This window comes from Pholis gunnellus (genome assembly GCF_910591455.1).
Source record: "Pholis gunnellus genome assembly, chromosome: 1".
NCBI classification, from domain to species: Eukaryota; Metazoa; Chordata; class Actinopteri; order Perciformes; family Pholidae; genus Pholis; species Pholis gunnellus.
Window position 1 is genome coordinate 14,134,927 of NC_136528.1, and position 23,045 is coordinate 14,157,971.

General features: G+C 40.4%; 1 protein-coding gene across 1 annotated transcript in view; it reads right to left on the reverse strand.

Annotated features, from left to right (window-relative positions):
* Window positions 1-428: 428 nt before the first annotated feature.
* The window catches only part of unc13c (unc-13 homolog C (C. elegans)), a gene marked incomplete at both ends in the record, with an annotated part of 85,137 nt that continues 62,520 nt past the window's right edge, over window positions 429-23,045 (reverse strand). Inside the window, 15 exons of the mRNA XM_079162216.1 lie at window positions 429-714; window positions 2,012-2,171; window positions 2,383-2,475; window positions 5,486-5,633; window positions 8,605-8,685; window positions 10,564-10,623; window positions 11,575-11,698; window positions 13,593-13,730; window positions 14,488-14,576; window positions 17,547-17,573; window positions 18,356-18,433; window positions 20,256-20,333; window positions 20,546-20,689; window positions 21,519-21,615; window positions 22,915-23,041. Coding sequence (XP_079018342.1) covers window positions 429-714; window positions 2,012-2,171; window positions 2,383-2,475; window positions 5,486-5,633; window positions 8,605-8,685; window positions 10,564-10,623; window positions 11,575-11,698; window positions 13,593-13,730; window positions 14,488-14,576; window positions 17,547-17,573; window positions 18,356-18,433; window positions 20,256-20,333; window positions 20,546-20,689; window positions 21,519-21,615; window positions 22,915-23,041 — 1,730 coding nt within the window. The remainder of the gene's footprint in view (window positions 715-2,011; window positions 2,172-2,382; window positions 2,476-5,485; window positions 5,634-8,604; window positions 8,686-10,563; window positions 10,624-11,574; window positions 11,699-13,592; window positions 13,731-14,487; window positions 14,577-17,546; window positions 17,574-18,355; window positions 18,434-20,255; window positions 20,334-20,545; window positions 20,690-21,518; window positions 21,616-22,914; window positions 23,042-23,045) is intronic.

The window sequence follows — 23,045 nt, forward strand, 5'->3', positions numbered from 1 at the left end:
GTTCTTTTTTTCACTGGTTTGGCACTTTATTGGAACAAATCTCTGTTCAAAAAGACTAAATGTTGTACAAAAGGTATTTCATGTCTCGTTAACATAACTCGTAGAATATAGTACTTAATAGTAAGCATACGGTAAGTAAACACTTGTACATACTGTAGTTTTAAAATGAACATTCCAACAGATGTTTTACGCACATGCACAAAAACAAACAAACAAACACAACTCTTTCTCTCTCTCTCTCTCTCTCACTGTCTTGCTGCCTCGCCACATTTGGGCCTCCTGCGCTTCTCTTTGGACAATCTCATTCTCCAGCTCCTATCCAGAAAGAGCATCTGTTGCTACTGCTCCTTCTCCTTCTGCCTTTTCTTTTTATCTCCCACTTAAGACAACACAACTTTTTTAATACTGCATTTCTTTTTTTTTGCACATTATGATACTTCCTCCACCGAGCGTGTGTCTGTCTTGAGACGCACAAACTCTTTGGCCACCTCGTCATTGGTCCTTTGAGAGAGTATCCTCATGATGGTGAGGCCAGTTTCGTCCATGGAGATGCTTTTCACCAGGGGGTAGCAGGCGGAGCAGCTGCCCTTGTCTGCTAGCTCTCTTAGCTGGATGACCGTCATGCCGATGATGCGGTCCTCACGGGCAAAGCAGTAGTCCTTTACTGAGACGTGCAGCTCGTAGGCTTCCGGACCATGTTCATTACTTAGAACACTGGGAGAAATGACACGCAGAGAGAAGAAAGGTCATACTCAAGAGTTTAAATAAGTTCATATGAAGCAAAATCAGTAGTGTTTTACTATTCTGCAGTACTTCAGTATTAAAAAGGAAGCTATTTAACCTGCATGAATAATAGAACTGTAGGGTTTACCTCGTTGTGACAGTTTAGATACTGTCAAGTTAGCTGTAAGTCACCTAAAAGTACACTAACTTGACTTTGATGTATGTTTTTGTTGAAACGTAATTAAAGGCCCAAAGTGCCATTATGAAGAATTGTACACGAGTGCACACAAATTGCTTTTTGGACAGTCACATTCGGCTTTGTTCCCAGTGACTATAGTGTCAGGAAGAGACTGTGGCTGGGTGATATTCCCACAGCTTATTAGATGTGTGGCTGTGATGAGACAATTCAGTCGTGTTTTGCAAGTGAAATTAATGTTTCTATTGAAATGAGCCATTATTCTGAGCCAACTTTTTGTGGCCAGCCACAACAGTGATGCTGGTATTATTTTCACCTTTCACCAGTCTGTGTGTGTGTCATTGTGGGTTAGCATTGTGTGGTCCTGAAGACACCTACTGTACTGCCACAGAAGCGGTTTTGAGTACTTTCACATATTTTGTCACAGAGATGGCGTCACAACTGTGCGAGATGCAGTCCTGAAAGTACGGGTGAGTAGTTTAGATCAAAATGAAGGCTGAGTTCTAAGACCCGCGTGGTCAGAGCAAGGTTGCCAGAAGTAGAGGTGTAGGAAGTGGCAAAGAGGCCATTGTTCCCCCTACTTCACCTATCGCAAGATAGACCTTCATTTTAGGCTGTTTATTTAAATCATCCGCAGCAACTTGAACAGCTTCTTAAAATTCAAATGATAAAATAAAGAGTAAATCTATATGCAGACAGCACTGAGTCTGCACTGATGTAGCACGCTGGTGTTGATGGTCACTTTAGCTCAGTGACTTTAGTTGGCTTGGCTCAGAATGACTACATGCAACAGCTTCATGCAATGATCAGATGAGCTGGTAAGGCAATTGCATTCGAAAAACTGTAAAGACTTTGGCAGTCAGGTATTATGTGGTATATATGTTGCTGGAGGATCTTTTCAGTATGCCGATAGCATACTGAATACTAGTTTGAAGATACTGCAGCATATAGTACAGGTACAGAATGTTGACCATTTGTTCAGTTGTATGTAGCCAGCAAAATGGTGGATGATAATAATAATATTAATAATAATAGCTTTTGAAAACACCCCTAGTTCTCTGTAACTGCCATAAAGGATGCATGATTACTCACTATTGGAATGTTTCATTGTACTTTGGTGACCAATTGTTATTCTTGGTCTTGGTGCTGAATTTGCGCTTCTTGTCAGCCAGGTGTGGTCCCACGGCGTTTACCTCGACAAACGGCCGGAACATGGCGTTGGTTTGCCAGATGAGGTTGTTCACTTCGAACACTGAGAAATACAGAGAAAACAATAATCAGAGCAAATACAATACAATTTAATAGCAGAACTTGTCTGGAACATTAACAGTAAACATCTCTGGGTGTCATTTATGAGTCAAATTGCAAGAGTTTATTTGTAGACCATTTGAAACACAAACATTGTGCAGGGATAAATCCATTATAAATCAGAGTGAGACACTGATTGCATAGGAAAATCTCACCCTTAACGCTGACTTTGTGCTCTCCAGTGCCAGGGTGAGAGATGAGATTCACTTGCATCGACACCTCCCCCACCGATCCGTTGGATGACTGACCTGGACACACACCAAAACAACAAGAAGGAGAATTGAAAAAAAAAAAAGCACAATGAAAATCATTGAGACTGGAGGAGTGGCAGAGAGGAAGCCAGGGAGAGAAATAGAGGGATAAGGAAGTAGAAATAAAAAAGATTTGAGAAAATTGATCGTAAGAGAGAGTGAGAGAGAGAAAGAAAGAGAGAGGTAGATAAAAAAGGGAGAGAGAGAGATAGCGAGAGAGAAAGAGAGAGTGAGAGAGAAAGAAAGAGAGAAAAAAGAGAGAGTGAGTGAGAGAGAGAGAGAGAAAAAAGGGAGAGCGAGAGAGAGCGAGATGAAAAGTCCGATCCAAAACTGTGGGTGCAGCTTTGTGGATGAGGTATCCAGAAATTGATCTGAAAATGGTGTAAAAACACCTCTCTCTGTGTGGAAGCTAAAATAAATGAATAAATAAAGTAAAACAGTAGGGGAGTAAACTTGAATTCACCATATGGTAGCTAGGTAGCAAGCAACGCCAGGGTTTTCTTTAGCTTGAGGCTGAACAGGAGCCACAACAAGAAGAAAAAAAAAAAAAAAGAAATAATAATAATGGTTTGAAGGCCATGGAGGAGGCAGATGGTGTAGGGGGATGCAAGGAAAAAATAATGTTCTGCAAAATGAAATCCTGTTCAACGCAACAGAAAGACAAACACAACCCTGCATTTGACTGTATGCAGTAAACTCAAGTGAAATGAAAGCAAAACAACGTAGGAGGTAGAGAGGGGACAAGAGTGAAGGCAAAGAAAGACATTTGGGCACCACACCCTGCACAGGTACATCATTACAGTTTCAAACACATGGGGACAAACTGCTGCCAGTAAACAATTAGGACTCATTGCTGACCATGCGTCTCACGTTTCCTGATGCAGGGATGTGTTTCACATCCAGTACGGGACAAATAGATGTTTGACCCTGGAAGGCAAGTGCCTGTGTGGTTGATGAAAGGACATGTTGATCCAATAGCTAATCAATATGTGCCAAACATGCAGTGCTCATTATAGCTGGCAATGAAAAACAAGCCTCTTGATTTATTGTAATGAAAATTAAGCCCGGGACATTTAGGAAATTACATTTAGGAAATTTAGGAAATGACCTGGGCAATGAGCAGCACATTTACTTCAGCGACGGGCAGAAATAATGTAATTTATAATTAGATTCTGCTTGTTTTCTGACTGGGGTTAGAGACGAGACACTGAAATGGGCAGTTGGAGGGACATGGGAGAGCAGAGTGTGAATAAGATGAGATGAATGCAAACGTAGATAAAACGGCGACAGTAAGGAGGGTCAGCAGATCAAGTGAGCAAAATGCTAACAAGAAGAGGTAACAGATAAGAGAGGTCAGCTGTAGGCATTCATGTGGTGATTTAATTCATTTACATTTTCCCCCTTGCAGTTTTGAAAATCCAAGATGATATTCCAAACCAAAAAAAGTGACAAATCAACTTTTATAAGCAGAAAGCTGTGCTATAATGACATGACATGACTGGATGAAGAAAGATGTGTTTATCTTTGTTAGTACTATTTTGTATTGTAGCTTAAAGCAGCTATAGAACAAACAGAAATACACTTGCATGCATCCAAACACACACTTTGCAGGAATAGACCAGTGTATGCGACGGTCTAAACGTGCCAGAGCACTGGGGTTGGTGATTAATGAAACGGTGTCCACTGCGCTTCATCACGCATCAGCACATCTCCACACTGTTTACTGACCTAATGCGCTTCATCTACCACTTCACTAAATCCACTTACAGGCATCACGTTGTACCACCTCAGACAAAGAGCGACAACATGGCGTCAACTCAAGAGAGAGGAGGAACTGACAACACATCAAGCAATCTCAAAATAGACGCACAGCGAAAACACTGTGCGTCTATGCCCGTCTGCCAGTCAGCGAGAACGAGAACACTGGTTGGGCCTGCTGGCTGCCTGGCTGACTAGCTTTCTGCCCATGCAGTGTTCTGCAAGGCTAAACACTGAGGCAGCCAGGAGCTTAAAGCTTCAACGCCCCACTGGGCTGAATTCCCTCTCGAATCTCTTCGTACACCTGAAGGTATTTCAGCCTTGTTAAAGAGAGCGATGGGAAGACACTTCCATATGAAGACAGATGAATGAGACAAGTGGGTCAGTGATGACGGAGTGAAAGAGAACAAAAGGGAATTTATACATTTACACTATACATGTATCTTATAAATGTGTCATGGCAGTGTTTTACGTGTTTCTCATAAGAGAGAGAGAGAGAGAGAGGGAGAACTAGAGCATGGGAGCATTCAAGCCCCTCAGGGTATTATGGGGTGATGTGGCCACTGAAAAAATGTGCTTATTTTTTATTTATTTATTAACAGTGAGAGAGAAAAAGGACTTAAACAGTGAGGGGATGAATGCAATCACTGCAATGTCCACTGCACATATGAGCCTAAAAAGAATAAGGTGACACAGAGAGATGCTCAGAACACATTAACTGCTTTGTAAAGGAAGCTGAGACCTCCGCAAACAGAACTAGGCAGAGGATAAAATGAGCCAGGGACTGGAGTCACATTATTTTCAATCAATTCTAAATACCAATAGAAGCAGCTTGTGACTTGGTGATAATCAGGCTTTCCTTCTCATTTAATGCACTTAAATGTTTTACTGTTATAGAAGTAAAAAGGCTGCAACAACAGCAGCAAAATGGATTCCGAATTTAACTATCAGAGTTTATCAAGTTTAATTATGTTTACTAACTAGTATCTGAAGAAAGTGCTGAGGAGCTGTGGTGCAATAGTATCGACAACATGTGCTTTTATCCGCACCTTTCCAGCCACTTTCACCACCCAAGCATCTTTTAGCATCACTTGGTCTTTGCTTGCATTTCTTACCTGAACCGACCCGATGCGACACTCTCTACAGAACAACAGCTCTTAACCTTAAAGTTTTTCATTACTTGACTCCTGAGGTAATTCCACTCCCTGAACTGAAACCTAATTGAGCCCAACCTTGGCTAGCTCATTACCTTGAGAGGATTGGGTGCATATATATTTCTTGATCAAGGCATCTGTAGGTTGAGTGTAAAGGCTGAGAGCATATTTGAGGGACTTCATATCGGCGCTTTTTTCAAGGAAGGTTTTCTTCAGCCCATTTCCTCCGGCGTGGAAGTATTGCTGAAAAACAAACGGACAGAAAAAAAAAAGCAGCTCAGATTTGAACAGAAACTTTGGAGTAACTATGAACATGATGGCAACCTCTTTTGAGTTATATACGGCAGCAGGTTACAATTGGTTGAGAGAAGCCTAGAATTATGTGGACAGGATGCATTTAAATAGGAGGCGAAAACACATAAAGACACCAGACAAGAGGCAGCAGTAATAGCCACTTTCAAGCTAATTACCATGCATTTACATCTGAAACCCATTGGATGGTTAATGCACAATTGTGCTTATAAGCCTGATAGCTGAGGACAGAACAGGCTTTGCTCTCGTTTCAAATGCTGTCACTCCCACATGTGGACGGTGGGAGGGTGGCCACAGACAGGAGGTGTAGCTGAAAAGTAAAGATGAAATACTTGGAGACACATTTCTAAGCCCTTTATTATGTTGTGCTTGTTATGTGTTAAGCTATCACTCCTTACACATGGTCATTATAGGAACACACTTTGTTGAAGTTTTTGCAGTGCTAGTTTAGGATTTATTGTTGTGATACCCTTAGAGGCACTGAATAAAACCATCTCATCACACATAGAATGATGCCCCCAATAGGGACTAGTTGGTATTTTTGTACTTGTGTCAGGTCCGTACTTGGGGATTTACTCAGCGCAGAGGGAGGCACTGTTTTCTGCCTCATTAATGACTCATGTGTCACAATATTTGACTGACGTGTGCCTCTTGTGAATGATTCATAATCTGGCATGCAGGTGGTTAGTCATGGGTGGAGTTCATCCAGAGAGAGAAAATAAAATCACACAGTAAATGGGAAACTGCTTTTAATTCATCTAAAACGTAGCCTACAGAAAACAATAAATATGTCTTAGACAAAAGTGTATGCATCCTATAGCCTACCCCTATGTCTGTCAAATTAAATTAACAACATTTGTATATATTTCAACTTTAAATTTTCAAAGAAATACTGAATTTGCAAGGCACTTGTATGGAAAATATGCTACACTCTGAGAGGGGTATTCAATAGTTGTGTCTCACTTTGGCTTTAGGGAATCTTAATGTTAAACATTCATGTTGTGGTTATGTGTTTAATATTATGTTTGTTCAAATAAGAAGAGCCATTCTAATCACCTCGTCATTGCATTACTGTTTATTGGTCAAGGAGTGTGTTCGTACGTGTTGGAGGATGCTGGAAGTGTTTCTGCTAGGCTGCAATGCTGCATTCCCTCTGACAGGCGACGGGCAGCATCGCCCCACATGCTCAAAAATATCTCCCTGCCTCTGGCAACATTACCTGCCAGACAGCCATCCTTCCTACAGTAACCTATATTTCTTCATTGTAGTCTCTTTACCCTTTACCTTTCCTTCTGTTCTTCCTTATATCTTTCCCTATTTCCTTAATCTCATTCTTTGTTTCTTCAGTATTTCCTTTTTTCTTTTGTTCTTCTCTATCCTCGAGGCTTATCAGCGGTTGGCATCTTGTGGTGAACCAGGTGAGGTTACTCTACACAAACGGGTACTCCCATGTATTTTCAATATACTGCATTTATAAACCTCTATCTGACAACAGAACAAACATATTCTGATGTGTAGTCCATCCACACACACATTGTGGGAGTTGTGAGAAAGAAACAGCTGCCTTTCTTTGACAATCCCTCACAAGCCAGAGTTCAAAGAAAGGACCTAACAGTCCATTATTGGGAATCAGTTGAATGGACTGCATGCCATCTGCCATCACATATGATCTCCTCTATGGACCAGTGCATTTACCCATTATCCTACCCATTAGATTTTGCAGGATCAAAGTTCAGTCTGGATCAAATATTTTCAGTGGGATAATCACTAAATGCACTCAAGGCAAAATATTCAAGTAGATATGTGTTTTAGCCACTCCACTGTATACGTGCCTTAATACAATATGTACATTTGGGCTCACTAGTGAAATAGGAGATAATAATATATATTTGTATTAATCAGTATATTTTGTCTGTTGTAGATAACAGGTTTAAAGCTGTTGTGCTATATGACAAATATGATGCAAAGAACCCCCTGAATAGCATTCCTTGGGCTGATCGTCTAACTCTCCGAAGGCATTACTGATCTATGTTAATTGACTGTTCTCATTGGAATACTGATGAACAGAATTCCAGCAACATGATTGATCTAAACCTGCAGGTAGTTTCCTTGGAGACAGCAGAATCAATTAGTCTTGTCTGCACTTTATGATGCAGTGTTCCCCTAGTGGCACGTCACCATAACTCTCTTCTTGTCCCTGTAGAACTGAGGCTTGGTCTTGAAATTGTCTCAAATCCCTTTACAACAACGAGGAGTATGGCAGTAAATTAACAGCGCTGCATTTCACACGTTCTTTTGCTGAGAGGCTTTGGCAACTTTCCATATTCCTGGATGTTATTAATTACGTATCCTCTCATCTACTTGCAGCTGTATTGTGTCTCAAAAAGAAACAGCAAGGAGATAGAAATACTATCAAAAAGAGGAGATTTCAAACAATTAATGTCAGCTCATTTGCCATTTGTGAGGTGACAGTGAAGGATAACACACACACACACACAAGAGGTTGTTTTTCCATTTCAGATATACCTATACTGTTAATGCACCTTTTTCAGCATGTAAGTATCTGGCTATAAACATCACTATTCTCCGAGTCCAGTGCCTCTGCTTTCCACACTTTCTTTTTGCTTTAACGAGCCCATTTATTGAACAGAGGAACAGAGGAAAATAGTAAAAGGGGCTCAATAACAATTCAGACCACGATGTCCTAAGGACATCATGACATAAGCCACAGCCCCACACATTTCACTGTTTTTGATTTACAAAATTCGCATTTAAGTTCATTTGCATATCTCTGCTCTGCTATGCTCTCCTGTCTTTTCTAAAGGTCCTGTCTTTTCTAAAGGTCAAGCCACCCAGGTGTCTCTCGCTGTACAGCCAACAATGTAATCTACATAAAACTCACCTTGATGGTGGGAAGCACGAGGTCCATGGCTGCACACTGTCGTGGAGTCAGACTTCTGGCTTCCTCTCGAATGACATGCTCCTGGGGGGGATATCAGTTTAAGTCAAACACTCTACAGTTGGCAAAACAATAACGGCATCACATTCAAGTGCTTCAAATATTAAGCTGTTTCTCCAGTTTAATGGTTATGACCTTACGTGGGCCATGGTACTCAAGATTGAGTGTTAAACTGCAAGTGTCTGACACATTTGAGCCGTGCTGTCTCAGACCAGTTCTAACATGAAAAAAAATGTTTTTTTGACAATTATAATTTAGGATTTCCTGATTTGTGAATTGATTGCAGCAAATAACTTCTGGCACTGCCTTAATTCCAGGGGTGTTTGCCCTAAAATTGGCATTAATGTTTCATGAAAAGGGTCATCCGTCTGGCTACTCATGTGTACAAAAGCTCACAAGTCTTGCTGTTATTCGCTGAGATTTATTCAACCTATTTAGAAAAGGGTTGTACAATGTGGTACATTGTGAAAATGCACATACCATCCCTCAAATTAGAGGCTAGATATGAAACACATTTTACATACACATTTTTCTTTTGTATGCTGAATATGATATAGATTTGTCTGCCACCAATCTGTTTTAAACTGATTTTAAAGAGCTGGTGTGAGACAGAAAACACTTTAATCAACATCTGCGCTTAGGCCAGCTCCAAAATAATTAAAGGCTGTATGGAGGAAAAACATATTTCTCTCAAATGAAAACCCCATAATGCTTTTTATTCAATGACAAAAAAGGAGGTAGGGTAGAATTTAGTGTTCAAATAGAATTGTTCGAGTGACTTATGATATTTTTACTCATATATCCATAATTGAATGTTCTTTAAGATAAATGGTTAACTTTCAACCAAATAAAGAGGGAAAACAAATAAAACACAATAGATCCTCCAACGTGACATATGCTTTGGAAGATAAGTGCAGCCCAGAAATGACCAGCTCAAAGGATAGATTGTCAAAACAGTCCTGCACACAGCATTATCTGTGTCAGACAAACAACATATAAGCCTGAGTAACTCTGCTATGCCATTACATTGGTCAGAATTCAGTGCTTGAATAATAATTTGAGGGGTAGTCATTTTGCATGTAGTAAATGAGGTTACACACATGCATTAATAATACAATAAAATACAATTGTATATCATAAGGAAGTAATTGAACACAGCAAGTAACATAATGTACTACATGAAAAAGATAATCAGTCACAATCACAAATGTCAATGTTGAATGCTTTGGGAGCAAAAAACATCTGTGTACTGACGTACTATACCCAGAAGTTTCCACAAAGAACATCAGACACACAAACAAGTATACACATATATAAATGCACATAAACACACATTCAGTTTGCATCTCCTGTATTAATCAGAGCTAAAATACCTCTCTGTGGAACTGTCATACCGCTGTTGTTAGTAAAACCACAGTGTAACCACTGATCCGTTCCAATGCCTCACTACACAGAGCTCGAGGGATTACACATCCTCCGGTCACATCAGCAATTAGATATCAGCCCGGCTAGTGTTGCACTGAGTTACACTGTACAATGTAAAAACCTACAGTAGCTTAAATAACAATGCTTCCAAATTACATAATCCATCCATCCAAATTTGTAGATAAAGTGAATCTAAGTGCACAATAAGTTGCAGGTGCTAACTGATCATTTTATTTCCATCCAAACAATTTTAGACTGTGGATGAGAGAAACATCCATTTTACATTCTTGGTAACTTGCCATGATGTTATTCACTCTGACATTTAGTTACATATCTGGAAAGCTACAAAAAGAGTCTGTATTATCTAATGCCTCTGATATAATATTTACAATATAATACGTAATTTTCAGCATAATTAGAGATGTCATTTTTTAGCTAAGATTAGCAAAGCCCACTTTTGGTTCATCCAAAAATTACCTTCAGTTTGGACAGCTGTCCCAAGTCCTTGGCAGCATTGAAGATCATCTGAGCTCCCTGCTGTTGGACAGACAGATATGTTTCCGTTAACGCAAGGAAAATAAACACTCAATAGATGAATATGAAAAATATATTATAAAAAAACAAAACAAGCAACAGAAGATGAAGGGGTAACATGTTAAACATTAACTCATTAATGTAATTGTGTTTTAAACCCAATTAAGACCCAGCACTCCACCGGCCTGCTGTGACTCCTGGAGCTGGGCTTTGATGTGGCTGAATTCAAATTGCTCAGGGCGCTGGGGTCAGTGTACTGAACTGTACAGAACAGCCCCCGGTTAGTGGAACAGTAAACACACAGATGGCTAATGTAAACATTAGGCCGTCGCCACACGTGGTGATTATAAGAACAGCAGTGTTATTTTGTCCAGTTCTCAGATTTGGTCAAATTTGATGTATTCTTGCCGTGCTGTCAGTAAGTAGTTGGCTTCTTTTTTTAAATATTTTTTAGATTGTTTGGACCAGGTAGTAGAGTTGACATGCTGCCCCTATTTCTTTGGAGGCTGGCTTCGTGGCTTGCATTACACACATTCCACATTGCATCTTTAAAGCTGGTTATTTTGGAAACTCCAAGTGCCATGGAGATGAAAATGTTGGAAAACTGCTTGACATGATGCCAAAGTACACTTTCATGTTGCCATAGACAATACACCAAAACCAACACAACTGAAAATAAGATATTCCGGAGATGAAAAATATCAACCCAGCTCTAACAGAAGGATTAACAATTCACTCCACGTGTGTGAAGATTTAGAGATGCCATGTTTCATTTCCTGTACAGTAATTTGTATGTTATGCAGGAGCATGAGAGAGCTGAACAGATGGAGAATATGAGAGAGAGAGAGAGAGAGAGAAAAAGAGACAGGTGGAGAAGAGGAGGGAAGTGGAGGGCATGCCAAGAGATAAAAGAGTAACAGAATAAGGAAAAAACAGATCATTGATCAAACTCACACTCTGGTCATTCAGTGGAGGCAGAACAATTGTTCTCTCGATGGTGTTCAGCACGATCTTCCAAAGCTCTTTGAGGACTCGTTTCAGCACTGTCTTCTCACAAATCTTGGCAAATAACATCAAACTGTAAAGCAGCAAAAGAAGAGCATTTGTCAGGTCAACATTCAAAGCACGTGTCTCAAACTGAGCAAACACAGCTAAAGACAACAATAAGTGATGACGCTTTAATAAATAATATGATTAAAGAAAAGAAAAAAACACCTGTGATTCATAGATTAAATGCAGCAGCTTTATGCTTTAATCTCACCCTATTGTGCAAGCAGGGTCTCAGAGACAAGAGGAAGGATTTGGTATTTCCATATCATTAAGAGGATTCCCTGTAATACCCCATTGGCCTCAATGTTGCTTTGACAAATGGTTGAGAGCGATTCCTAGAGATCAGTTGAAGCATATCAGCGCTATGGTTCTTTCAAGAATGACAATAAATATAGTCCTTGAAGGTTGAAGACACTAACAGATAATCCTGGTCTAAAAATAATTGTAAAATAGTCATAATCATTGTACTGCTGTATTCATTTAATTGGGTATTATATTTATTTTTTATTTATCAAAAAGTAAACTGAAATAGAAATAAAATGGAACTGGAAAAACTCATCATTGGTTGAAATCCTTGAGTGCTGTTGGGACTACCTCATCTACCATCTCAGTGCCATTTCTAAGTACCTACATAAAAAAAAAACGACATCAAAACTAGATTTCGACACATGAGCATCTATAAGACAGGACCATCATTAGCTAGTAATGTAGGACTCACCACTGTTGATATTGTACTTTAGTGGTCACACACAACACAGTTATGGAATTGATTCAGTAACTTAAGCCAATTGACATGCAGTAAAGCTGGGATTTTTGGCCACTTTGGCCAGTTGGATAGTCCAGCCATGGTTGCATAAGAAAATGGTTATACACAGTGGGTAGAGGTAGCTGAAATGTGTGTATCTATTAATCAACTTGCCCTTATAGATTCTGATACAACCACCTCACACAAAAATTAACATTGACGAATCGTACGATTCAGGAACTCTGCAGGTACTATCGCAAAGAGTTCAATCTGAGTGAATTTTGATACCAGTCAGTTTGAATGATGTGGTGGGATTGGCTAACCTGACCCACCAGATGGATTGCTAAACAGAACCATCTGAGAAGCTGTCATTGGAAACGGTTTGGAAAAGGGCAGGCACTTTCACAAAATACTTGGCAAGGTGATTGGATGAACCATCAATCAATCAAACTCTTACCGAGAGAGTCGGGAGAAAAGCGGAAACAACTTTTCCCATAAAGAAATGCTTCCAGTGCCGTTCATTACTGTTCTCTCAGTGAATAAATACTCTCCAGTTCCTATATAACTGATACTTTTGTAGTATCTATGCTAACCTCTATTGGAGTACCCGTGTTGTTTAGAACAACAGTCTGTGTCGCATCACACACACCTAAGCAAAGCCAGTAGCTGCCAGTAACTCCTCATAGCACACAGATGTGTCCGTGCACAAGCTTGCTGGACATTACATGATGTCTGATAAGATGGATTTTCTAGTGATATGTGATTATTGCATCAACTCATAACATCGCTAGAATCCAGCTGCCCTGCAAGATAAGGAATTGGCCTGTCATTTCTGAAATTGTTTTATCATTTGTGAAATAACTGAATGAATACTAGCAACAGAAAAAGCAGTGATTACATGTAGAGTGACAGAAATTAATAACTGTAAATAAAAATAAGTCTAAATATGTTAGCCCACTAGCCACGCTTCTTACTAGCATTTTACCGGGTGAAATCCTATCACCTCAAGGCCCAAACTGTCAAACTTGATGGCAGTAGATGGCTGAGCCTATTGATGCCTGAATTAATGACTTTCAATTGGTTTGCAAAAGAGGTTGGCACGTGGTGAAGACCAGGGTACAAAATTGCATCACATGTTAAAGGTTAAACGCTGACCTTGCATCCAGTAAATACTAACTTTTTATCCAGGAGGTCCATAAGAGGCCGGAGGACAGTCTCTGCATCCATGGCAGCGTTGCTCCCTTTGGCCGTACCTTTCATCTGAACCAGCTCCTGGTTCATCTGCTTCACACAATCCTCGATCACACCTTTGAAACTGTGTGATAGAAAAAAAAAAATCCCTTAAATCCTGATAGCTCGCTGGTCCTATCCGATTACTGAACAGGTGATAAGAGCAGGGGTGCCTTGTTCATGATGAAATGTTTAGCAACTTGCTGTGCTCACTAATGCCTAGTTCATACTACACAACTTTCGCCATTATTTTCCACTCTCCAACAGTTTTTGGAGCTCCTGGACAAAAGCCCCAGATCAGAGTCAAATCTGCGTTCAAAGACGCGATCCGAGATGCTCCCCGGTGCATCACAGATGCATTCCAGATATCTAGTATGCTAGGGAGTTAAAATGTGAAGTAAAAAACCCACAATTGTACATAACATGTTTTGGTGTCATCAAGTTTATGTGACAAGTCGCCGCAAAGTGCTGTCCCATTGTTATTTATACCATTTCAAGCCCTTGCAGCCTCTCACACTCACCATTTAACAGGTGATGTCAGGTAAGCCCCTGAGGGTTCAGGGCTTAAGACTTTATTGGAGGGGACGTTTGGGTTTGGGCCCAAAACTTCCGATTGCAATGCAGCAAGTCGTGAAGTGTGATCAGCAATCTGAACATTTTGAAAGTCGTGTAGTGAGAACTTGACACAAGCATGGTGCACAGCGAGACTTTTTATATTTTAACTAAGAAACTAAGCAGTCTTGAAGTACAAATTCTTTAAAAGAACAAGAAATGAATGGATACGTTAACCCTAATAAAATGATCTCCAACACACACACACTTTGAGTCACACTAATGCTCACCTGGAGCCAAACACTCCGCTGAGCTCATCCAGCACTGTGTTGAGTTTATTCTGCAGCTCCTTAAGTAGATCACTGGCCTCTGCATCCAGCTGTCAGTGGAAAATAAGCAGTTACTACATCATTACACTCCATACATTAGCCCACACTGACTAGAGCGCTGCATCTCTGCCTCAACTGGGGTGGGGGTGTCAGATGGCGAGACAACAGGAACAGAGGAGAGGTAACCTGCCTCGCTGGTGGCCTCCCACTCATTTTGCCTGCCATCTGTGCCGAGCGACGTTCTGAATACAAATGGACGGCTCACCTCCGAGCGCTGCAACGATGACTGCTTGCCGAGTCAAGAGACATGGCAAAGAAGCAGCCAGCTAGTAGCCTCTCAAAAGGAAATATTTCTGTGCACTACTACACAAGTTACAGTAGAGAAAGTCTGCTGTCAGGTAGCCTTGACATTGTAACATCTTAGGGAAAAAGCTTACTGTCATATATACATAAATCCTGTTTATCTGCAGATGTTCTGATACTGAGATCCTCTTCATGACTTTTTATTTTCAGGAAGAAATTGTTGCTGCATGTGTTTGTTTGACTTCATTAATTTGAGTGTGCAACTTTCTAATATTTTGTTCATTATTCAGGAGATGTTGTTTGAACTAAATAGCTATAATTTGCTACAAGCCTTCTAAAAACATGTACTATGTTCCTAAATACCTGGTATGATATTCTGAAAAATCCAACATGACCTTGCAATGAAGAATTTTCCATATACCAGCTCACACAAAATACATTTGCATAATTGATTTACAGCGTGTATATGCCCATGCATGGCATGTATTGGGTTTCTGCAGCACCATTTTTATGCATGTGATGGATGTGCAGATGTTTGTGTTCTCTGTGGTTTTGGGCCTATTATAAGCAAATGCATGGGTGGATATCGGAAATATGTGCTGTGCTTTGTGTGAGTGCATTTGTGTGTCGGTAAGCAACTGCATGTATGAGTGCATCTGCATCATGGTTCATCTTAGTGTTTATGAATTAAGGTTGCCATGTACAAATGTCTAAACATTGATGTTTTGGATGGGGGTGGAGAACACACGTCGCACAGGCTCAGTGCCTGAGATGGATGTGTCAGGACAGGCACCGCACCACATGCATGACAGATCGTCATATTAGAACCGGTAAGCTTAGCCATGAAGCCGCTCATCTCGCACATTATTATGGCAGATGGCTCAGCTGGGAAGCAGATATGTAAACTAAACCTTTCATAGATATTGTTAGTTTGCAGACATGCCTCTTATCTGCAGCACACACAGGATCGATTGATGTGTGTGTTTTCACGTGTGCACACATTCGTACTGCTGTCACCTCAATGGAAATGATCACAGCATTCAAGATTTTCTTGTCACAGAGGAAATTGACCATAGAGGTTCGAGTTATTTTAATCTTTGAGTAACAGATAACATCTTTTCAAGTGATCGCAGAACAATACTGTAGGCCTTGGTCTATTATCAGTTCCTCTTGGCCTGGGGAAGGTTTGTGACTGGGCTCTAATCTGCAGCTTGGCAGTCTCTGAAATTGAGATTTTCCATTTCATTTCCAGGAACACTGTGTCCTAATGTGAATGCTGCTAAAGGACATTCACCCCACTGTATAAACCAAGGCACCTGTCATCTCCTGAGAGAAAAAATCCCATTCTGACTGTGTGTGGTTCCTGTTGCTCAAGTCAAATGTATATTGGCTATACCAGAATAGGTCCGATCTAATGTCTTTCACGCGCCATTTATTAGGGATTACCTATATTCTTCATCATGGTGATACAACGTTATACAAAGGAAACATCACTTGTAGAATGTGTAGAACACCTGGCTCCTCCACGGTAGCTAGTTGCACTGGAAGCTGACTGATATCCAGAGTCCCCCAGAGTGCACAAACTCTATCCTGGCTGTCAGCCTATCAACAGCAGCCCAGCTTTGCTTCCCTTTGCCTGTTTCAACAATACAATATCTACTCTCTGGCAGGGTGACTATTGCGAAATATAGTTTGTCCTGAACAGTGCCAAGTAAATAAAGGTTTAATAACTACCATCTCACATAAAGTGAGAAAAACATATTAGCAAACAGGCCGGCATCCAAAATATAGCCTGATATCAATCTAGAGAAATCAGTCGATGGTGATTCCATGAATGTGGGCACTGTAAGAGATGATTGCTAATCTCCTTTATTGGTAACGCTATGATAACAGCTCTTGGTAATTACATTTGCTCTCTGGGAGTTAATTGATCGGAAACTATTCTGTAATGAATAGGCTACTATGCAGAGAGGAAACTAATGGACAACTTTTAAATGAAATACACCTCAGCTGCATAATTAGTATTCAAGATAAATGACTTAAGATGTTCTTAAAGATATACCGGATTGTCCATTGACAATGAATATCCATGATTTTCGAAGGGAGTTCAGGACTTCTGGTGTCATTATTCTTCAGACAATAATGGTCTGGGAGTGATCCAGGACAGGTCTAGAACTGCTAACTGTGGGGAGGGTAGCAGCACATCAGCTGAGGACACAGCTGGAGAGATTTGTAAGTGTTTGAGAAGCTCATTAAACACGGTCTGAAAAATCCTGTCAGAAGCATTTTGTGGCTGCAGCCTGGGGAATGGATAGAGATGATCAAAACCACAGCCAGCAACCGGGCGAGCCTCTTTTGCGCTAGAAAGAAATACGAGGAACAACGGACTAAAATAAATATTGCAATTCTAAATTAGCCATGGATAAAGAAGTGGCAGAAGGGGGAAAAAAAGCAAGCTAAAAATAAAGATGGGATCGGGTAGGTTGAGCCACTATCCCCAGAGCGCTCGGGATGGCGAGCTTGAGCTGCCTTTCCAGAGGGGTGATGGGTAATTCAGATTCCATATGCTCTGTGGCACATGCTGCTGGAGGGGTTTGGGGAGTGGGGTGAGAAGCGTGTGAGGGGTGGCGGGGAGGAACAGGGGGGAGGGGGCGTGCTTTTTGGTATCATTTGGTAAATGGTGGGAAGGGGTGTTGACGGGGTCCTATTACACACACCTTACAGAAGGACACAACCCCCTCCTCCTGGAGACAGAGAGAGAGAGCACAGAAAGGAAATGGGGGGGAAACAGAAGACACGACGACGGGAGACAAAACGCAAGGCAAGACAGGCGTTAGATACTGGAGAAGAGAAACATGCGTGTAAGTCATAGGAAGCCGAGGCTGCTGCTTCTCAGGTTAGACTGACAGGGAAAATACTCAACGTTGTTTCAAACCCAATACACAGATTTATAGGGTTTTAATTCAATTACAACAAGGAAACACAATATACACAAGGAGGGTTAGTGGAAGGGGTGTAGTGACTGGGTACAGAGGAAGTTATTGAGAAAGTTTAGTTGAGGTAGAAGTCAAAAAGGTGATTTTAGCAAACTGAACTATGTCTGATTAGTCTGATTAAATTGATAAGTGCAAAACTGATGGAAGGATTACAGCACATCACTGTTGGGGTCAATTCACATTCACTTCATATAAATGTCTTTTACATTTACATGATCATGACACAGCATTTGTTTCACAGCAAAGATCTGAGGATGGAGGTTTAAGCCCGGCATCAACCTTGCTGAAGTGTCCTTTTGAAAGACACTGAATCCTTTGAAGCCTTGGGAACACCGTTCTTTAGCTAACCTTGTGGTTTCACCTTCCAGCGGAAGAATGCAGATCTTTGCAGTACTACATTGTAATAATTTATACATAAAAAAAAAAAAAAAAGTTTAAATCTTGATGGAAAATCTTCATTTAATTCAAAGTGAATTGCCTCAAAAGGTGACATAGACACAGCTGACGGATACACTTAAGTAGGCACAGACCTGTTTGCCACCCATGGACTCAAACATCTTCTCCAGTTGGACACGGAGCTGCTGAATGTTGTTGAGGATGATGCAGGGCTGTAAAAGTATAAATATATTAATGATAAAACTAGATTGTTTGTGTGGTACAACCAACTATGGTGTATATTGATACTATATAACAGTGTTGACTTCCAACAAAAACCTAGAACATGAATTTCCTTGTTTTTTTTACAGCTATTGACATCGTACACTTGAGACTAGCCCATGTAATTGCAGCACATTCTCAGAAGGGTAGAACAAGTAAACTGATTTTGATTTTCTGACACTTCATCTATACAAAGACGGTAGGATTTCAGCATGACATCGACAGTCCGCAGGGAAACGCAATACATAATAAAACAGAGAGGAATGTCTGCAGTGAGTATGTCGAGCATTATCGATTCTCAGCCGCACAACAAGTTTAACAGATGACAGACATTAATCACGCTGCTTTTTATGGAGACTGTGAGCTATTCTTCAGAGCTTTCAGTCAGTACATTATCTGCCCAAAAAACAACTGACAAAAATACAACACCTGAAAATGATGATAGTGGTAATGGATGGTACTAAAATAGATTTATGAACATATTTGTAAGGGAGTGATAAGATATTCTAAATCTAAATAAAAGCAATGAAGATTTCCCTCAGCTACATGTTTGTGATTTGACAGAGGGTGAACATTGTAGATTTGAGCTAGCTGGCAAGCTGGGCCATTTCTGTGTGGAGTTTGCATGTTCTCCCTGTGCCTTTTTGGGTTTTCGCAGGGTGCTCATACTTCCTCCCACAGCCCAAAAACATGAAGGTTAGGTTAACTGGATATTCAAAACTTCTGGTAGGTGTGAATTTGAGTGTGAAACTTTGTTTGGCTTTATGTGTCAATCTCGTGATTTACTGGCAAACTCCTTCCCAGGGTGCACCTCTCCACCAATGTCAAATGTATGCTTTTTTATGTAAAATATTGTTTGTTGAGGATTTTGAAAATAGTTAAGGCAAACTGAAGCAAGAACAAACCTTAAAAAACTGATGTCCACACTATGGCCTTTCTCGCAGCGGTCACAATAATAAAGGGTATACAAGCCACAAAAGTTGGAAAGCACTGCTCTGAATCCTCATCTTAACTAATGCAATAACTGCACTGCTATAATGTATGTGTCTGTTTGTTGGTGGGAAAGACAGAGACACAGTACGTTCTTGGTAAAAAATGGCTAAGATGTGGGTCATGTACTATATACGTGACAGTCTAACAAATTAGAGCTTAGATTTAATTTGACGTAATCCTGCCACTGTACAACTCCATCTGCCTCTTATTTCCTTCTTTCCATCATCTGTCTGTTCAGCCCTGTCTCTGGGAGGGAGATTTTAATGCTTTCTCTGGAACAATAGTAATGAGCCTGTCAACACTGTAAAGAAGCATCTGCCTCCTCCGCTAGCATCCTGTGTGTTATCTCTCACTTTAACCTCAAACACCAGCAAGGATAATGAGGCCACTCAGAAGGCTCTGCATTTAGTCATCCATCACATTAAATAATGGACAAAAAGCCCAGAAAATACCAATGACTTTTGCCAGCTATGGACTGTGAGATGAATTATTGCATCTTGGTTAATAAAGACGCTTTTTGTTTTTCATTTTACAGATTGAGAGTTGAAACAGGGAGAGAGAGGGGACCTAGGGACAATACATGAAGTGCATTACAGAAGGCAGAGCAGGGTTCAGTGTAAACCGGCTGGGCTGCGAACTGAAATTCTTCCCATACACACCGCTGTTAGAGACCGTCGTCATGGAGACACCATCATCTGACAAACCATATTTGCATTTCAAACCAACACAATCAATGTAAACTTTGCTATTAACACTATCAGACTTGGACTGGGTACTTACCACGTTCTCCTTACTCAAATACAAAGGAAAGTCCTTGGCTATGATTACAGCATACTGCAGAAGAACTTTGTTGATAGTCTGTAGGGAAAGAGACCATGTTATATTACAGTTTGTTGGCTGTTCTATTATTACATTTCTGGGACTCATTGAAAAAATGTAAGCAGTCACAACCTAATAACAAGATAATATCAAACTGAATAAATATACCACAGTCTCTCCTCAACTCAATGGCAAACTCTTTAACTATAAGTTTATACTCTCCACAGGAGGGGGGTTCCAAAGAGCCTGACCTTCGCGAATCGGCACATGAAGTGAGCCAGAGCCTGTGGGTTTGGACACTCCAGCTTCTTGATAATCTCAAAACTCTGGTTTAGTTGAGTGAACACATCAACCACCGAACATGAAAAGAGGGCGTGCTCCGAGGTTTGCTGGAACTGTTGCAGGACAGAGAGGGGGAGAGAGCGACATGAGGGCCGAGAGAGTGATGGGGACGAGGGAAGAAGGAAACGAGAGAAAGATACAGATGTAGACTTAAGACCTTTAAGCACCTCAGAATTGCGAGACATTATTAAGGCACGGTAGAGAACATAGACTAACGTACTAATTACTTAATAATTACATCACTCGCAGAGCAATCTAGACCACTTACTGCAAATTACTAACTAGAAGGTGTACTGTTAACCCTTTACACATGAATACTCAGTAACATCTGAGGTGCACTATAAACATTTAACACTTAAACTCTACAGTTATATCTTTGACACGTATGAATTCCTGCGTTAATTCATGATTGAGATAAAAGTCTTCAATTCCATGTTTCATGTGTTAAAGTAAAGATGCATCATGACTTTAACTACTAACTTTGTTCAGTGGACATTCTGGGTTACACGAATCAAGCACGTAAATCATGAATATATAGTGCTGTGCAATGTTTTTATATGTTAAGCTAGAAGATGCATTAATATATTACAATAATTTCTGTGTCAAACTTGTTGTGTGAAGCTTGGGCACATTTTCTCTCATCATACGCGTTTTACTGCCCTGAAAATCATGTTTTGCTTCCTGTTTTTGTCAGGAATGATGCCTCCGGGCGAGGATTGTTTTTTTTTTTACTGCAAAATGTCTTTTATCCCCCACACACTCTTCTACAAGAGGTAAATTCAGTCTAAGCAGACTGACCTTCTGAATAAGTAACAGTCTTAAGTGGCTTGGTTGGTTAAATACAAAGTTATATATTGAGAAATAATTCAATGTTATACTCACTCCATCTTTCTTGTCCCTTTCCAGCGCTCCATTGAGGAAATCCATGGCAACGTCCTCGTTCTCAGCAAGCCATTGAATTACAAATGGCTCAAACCACCTAAAAAAGAAACACTTTCCTTAATTGAATAGTCAAATCATAGTGCTTCATCTCTTCTTTCAGGAGCACCAGAAGTGTCAGGGTTTAGTATATGAGGACATTTAGAATAGAACCACCAGGAGAACCACTGTATTTAAGGGAGATCAATAAAAATGAATTGTGTTACATACAAAAAAGGTTCACTGAAAAGACCTAGCAGATTTCAGTGTGGTTTTGGCCACGGCTGAAATCCATGCAGGCATTGATATCAGGTTTCCGTTTGTCGACAGATTAGACTGCGAGGCTCAGACAGAGGACGGCAGAGGACAGGCCGGGGTGGATGAGGAAGTACATTTGTAAGTGAAATAATAATGCTGTTCTGTCTGTTTCACTTGGCCATTTCTTTGTGTAATATGGTGCCTGAGCTTGTCCTCAGAGCAACAGATGTCCCCCCCAAAGCTACTTTGAACTCTGGCTAAGGGCATCTGCTACAGAGAAAGAGAAGAGAGACAGACAGACAAAAGAGAAATACTGTGTGTGTGTGTGTGTGTGCATGTGTGTGTTTGTATGATGTACATAACTTTGGAAGAATCAATCCTGCTAGAGATAGTGTTTGAGTGACCCGAGAGGGGGAGGGGGAGTCGTTACGCTGACAAACTGGCAGGATGGGAGAGGTCATTGCGTTACCTGCTTGCATTACACATGTTTACATTGCAGCTATCCCTGCTTTGTTGGACATGATTATTCATGCACAATGGAAAACAGAGTTATGGGTAAAGAAGAAGGTGCTTTTAGGTTATAGATTTTTTCTCCTCATCCAAAATAGTTCATGATCAGCTTGTTTGGAAAACATCTTGCTGGAAAGAAAAAAAACTGCCAGCACAGATTACATGAACATGACAGATTTAGTCTTGATCTGAACTACCATGATTGATAGTCTTACTGTTGACCATTACATCATCTTTCTCCTTGTGGTTTCTGTAGTACTGGAATATGATTAAAATATAGTTCAAAACTATTTTCAATTAAATTATTGAGTACTTGAAAACAGTTTTGGTCAAGATAAATGTTTTTTTAGGCTGCAAAACAGTTTCCTGTGCGGTTCCACAGAGATTAATCTCTCTCTCTATATATATATATATATACAACCACATATACAGTATATACATATATATATATATATATATATATATCCACTGCTCCTTTCAGTCTCTACTGCAAAACCTCACCTCACTAAGTCTGTGACATGTGTGCCGTAAATCGGTGTGGTTTATAGGTAAGTTAGTCTGCTATATGTAGGTGAGAAAAGAGGATACTTACAGAGAATACTCAGGCGGGACATTCTTGAAGGCTGGCAGGTCACGAACATACTCATTATGGAACCATTTGACTTTGAAGTGAAGATTCATGTATTCAGTACTTTTGCATAGGCGGTGCTTGTCATGCTCTGT